Below are 3,325 nucleotides of genomic sequence, written 5' to 3'. Positions count from 1 at the left end.
AGTGGTGACTGTTCTCTGTTGATCATTATATTTTGTGAGTGGTGACTGTTCTCTGTTGATCATTATATTTTGTGAGTGGTGACTGTTCTCTGTTAATCATTATATTTTGTGAGTGGTGACTGTTCTCTGTTGATCATTATATTTTGTGAGTGGTGACTGTTCTCTGTTAATCATTATATTTGCTGAGGTGACTGTTCTCTGTTAATCATTATATTTTGTGAGTGGTGACTGTTCTCTGTTAATCATTATATTTTGTGAGTGGTGACTGTTCTCTGTTAATCATTATATTTTGTGAGTGGTGACTCTTTTAATCATTTTGTGATTGGGTAAAATGAATGATATATTGTTCATTACTTAGAAATAAACATAGTACCAACTCTTTATTGAAAAATATTGTTAAACATTGTTTAGCTTAAATACTTCACTTATTACACTTTGTAATAATATTTAGGTATGTCCCTGAATCACCTCGTTGGCTGGTAGCCAGTAGACGCTTTGAGGAAGCAGAAAACGTAATATTATGTGCTGCAAACAAGAATAACTTTCCTGAAGTGCATGCCAAGACAACATTTCACCAAATGATGGACGACATTCAGAAGGTATGTAACAAGATTATACTTCAGGTGAAATATTTAAAATATATTAATGATGTTCTTATTAGCACATAAAGTGTATTTATTTAAGACTTTAAATACACAAATGTGAACAAAAAATACAAGTTGAATAGGATTATACATAAGAATTTGTGTGTTATAGTACAGAAATGAAAGTCATGAAATGTATTTTTACTGATATTTTTCTACTTTCAGTCATAGATAACAACATCTCTACATGAATTGGTTTATATTGTAAATGTTTAATATCAACAGGACTTGTTTTATTATGACTTTTATTATGTAATGACTGTAAGATTAGGTTGTTGAGAGAAAGGTGTTGGACATATTTTGTAACAATCATATCTACTGGGAAATGTATGGTAATCATTACACTCATTGGGAGATAAGACTGTATGGTAATTATCAATTGATCATTATAAAATTAGGCTTGGAGTTATTGGGATTGTACTTCACAGTTATAACTATTTTATTGTATCAAATTCAATATTCATAACATGGTGATAATTTCAGTAATTTTGAATATGATCTGTGGGTAATAGTTGAACAACTTACAACAGATCAAGCGTAACGTGTACTTTAGAAATGCTCCTATATCAAGATTAAAAAGATTAGATGTTGTCAAGGTATCAAAATTAAAATTTTTCATTATTGAGTCATTTTTCAAGTTTCATCAGCTGTGATAAGATATTTAATTTGGTTTACATTATCTACAGTACAATATTCAAAAATACTTTATTCATGATGTTAGAAAAACACGTAGATTCAAGAAGTCTTGATAGAAATGAATAAAAACCCTATAACCTGAGCACTTTCGAAAGGTGGATCTTTCTTCTTCAGGGGCAAACTTATATCATTTTTAGGCATTACAATTTGTGGTAAAAACATAGGGTACTCTTAAACATAAGATATTTGTCAATTTTATAGAAATAAAAAGTCAAAACTGATGAATAAAATCATGTTTTGTCTCATTCTCAATGAAATCTCCCTATACCCATGAGTTCCCTTATCATAGTCTTCAAATAATTTTATTTGTCATATTCTGTGGTATTTTAAAATTAGTATTATCATAGAAAGTCAATATTTTACATTTCAATTTTTTTCATTGTATTTTACAGGAGTTTGAAATTGATATGATAAGTAGTATTATAGGAAAAGAATATTGCAGTAAATGATAACCAAAGGAATTGCCTTGTTAGTGTTTTTATACTTAGATGAGAGATAGAGCTTTTACTGCAATGAGGATGAATTATGTAAAAGCAAAGATATGAAAAATATCATGATGCCACTTCTGAGCATATTGATAGTTTTTTTACTACAAATTGAATTTTAGCAGCCAAATGCTTTTATTAATCTAGAAACCTTGGTAATATATTCTCTTAACAAATGGAGACATGAATTTATGCTGTTGACATTGACATGAAAGCTAGGTAAACATTTATTTCTATTTTGTTTCCACTTTAACCCTATCTCTACAGGTCTTGCCTATGGTCAGGGCTCATAGGCTGTTATCCTGTTTGTGGACTTGCATTCAAAATTTTATTGAACTACTATTTTATGAATGTATATCAGTAAGTTTGGTAGCAAATTGTAGATTATAATTTAAATTTTAGTATGATCCATTAATTTCTTAATTTAGAAGTAAATAAAAAAAAGAAAAGGAATCCTATATATTGATTTTTGTGTCACGTGGTATGTTGAATGCAGCATTGGTTCAAATAAGATGTTTGTGATGTCCAATTACAAAGTCTATAGTTTCTTAGGAATTAGGAACTCATTACCAATATTGACAAGCTAGAATATCAACTAAGAACCTCTTATATTTTCTATTTGCTGAGATACTGCTCATGTTCTGAATTAAACACAGTGGCCCCGCCCACCTCTTATCATTTTTGGAAAGACATGCATACGGACACTTACTTCTGTCTATGATGTGTGAATAACTAATCAAAAGCTCAGAATGTCCCCCTAGTGGCTTTCTCAGTGTAATTGAAGTATTCAGCACCATACTTGTTCTATTATAGCTGGGATTTGAAAAGTTAAGGTAAAACTTTAATGAGCTTGAAATTTCATTTTTTTTTAGACCCAAATACAGCTTAGTTACTAAGTTATAGTGAAATTCTGTGGTATTGATATAGTAATTTATGATTTTGGGTTATTTCAGAATGTATATATAAAACCTGAAAAAAACTTATTTCGTTTCACATCCTCCATGTGTGAATTTTGATAAGGCTCAGCAACCAACAGCAAGTGGCAAACAAGTTCAAAGTTCATAACTAGAAAAGATAATTATTTTGTATAATTCTTTATTTACTGTTCTATGTCTTAAGAAGAATAACTGAAATTTAATATATTACTAATATACATACATAATGTATTATAACTGAAATGTGACTGTATTTTACAAAGTACTAGTCCATTAAAACACAGCCAAGACAGGTCACTTTGTGAAGATCAGCTTTATATTCTTGGATATGGTAACATCAGTGCTCCTGCACTGCATCATTGCAACTTCAATAATGGTAGTTTATAATGTTATGAAATTTAAGCTATTTAGATAAAACATTTTTGTTATAATGTGTAGTCATTCTAGAACGAAAATAGCATAATTTATATTTATTTCCTAATTTTGTATTGAAGTTATGAAATCAAACCAACCCGTACAGATATACAGTAATGAAAATAACAGATAAGATATAAAGCTTTTTCCA

General features: G+C 29.3%; 1 protein-coding gene across 1 annotated transcript in view; it reads left to right on the top strand.

The window, feature by feature from the left end:
• Nucleotides 1-3,325, top strand: part of LOC106461921 (organic cation transporter protein-like) — a 40,660-nt gene that overhangs the window by 30,174 nt on the left and 7,161 nt on the right. The window contains exon 6 of the mRNA XM_022389021.1: nt 452-599. Coding sequence (XP_022244729.1) covers nt 452-599 — 148 coding nt within the window. The remainder of the gene's footprint in view (nt 1-451; nt 600-3,325) is intronic.

This window comes from Limulus polyphemus, unplaced genomic scaffold (genome assembly GCF_000517525.1).
Source record: "Limulus polyphemus unplaced genomic scaffold, Limulus_polyphemus-2.1.2 Scaffold1059, whole genome shotgun sequence".
In the NCBI taxonomy this organism is placed as follows: domain Eukaryota; kingdom Metazoa; phylum Arthropoda; class Merostomata; order Xiphosura; family Limulidae; genus Limulus; species Limulus polyphemus.
The sequence above is the reverse complement of the archived record's forward strand: the minus strand, read 5'-3'. Positions and strand labels throughout refer to the sequence as shown.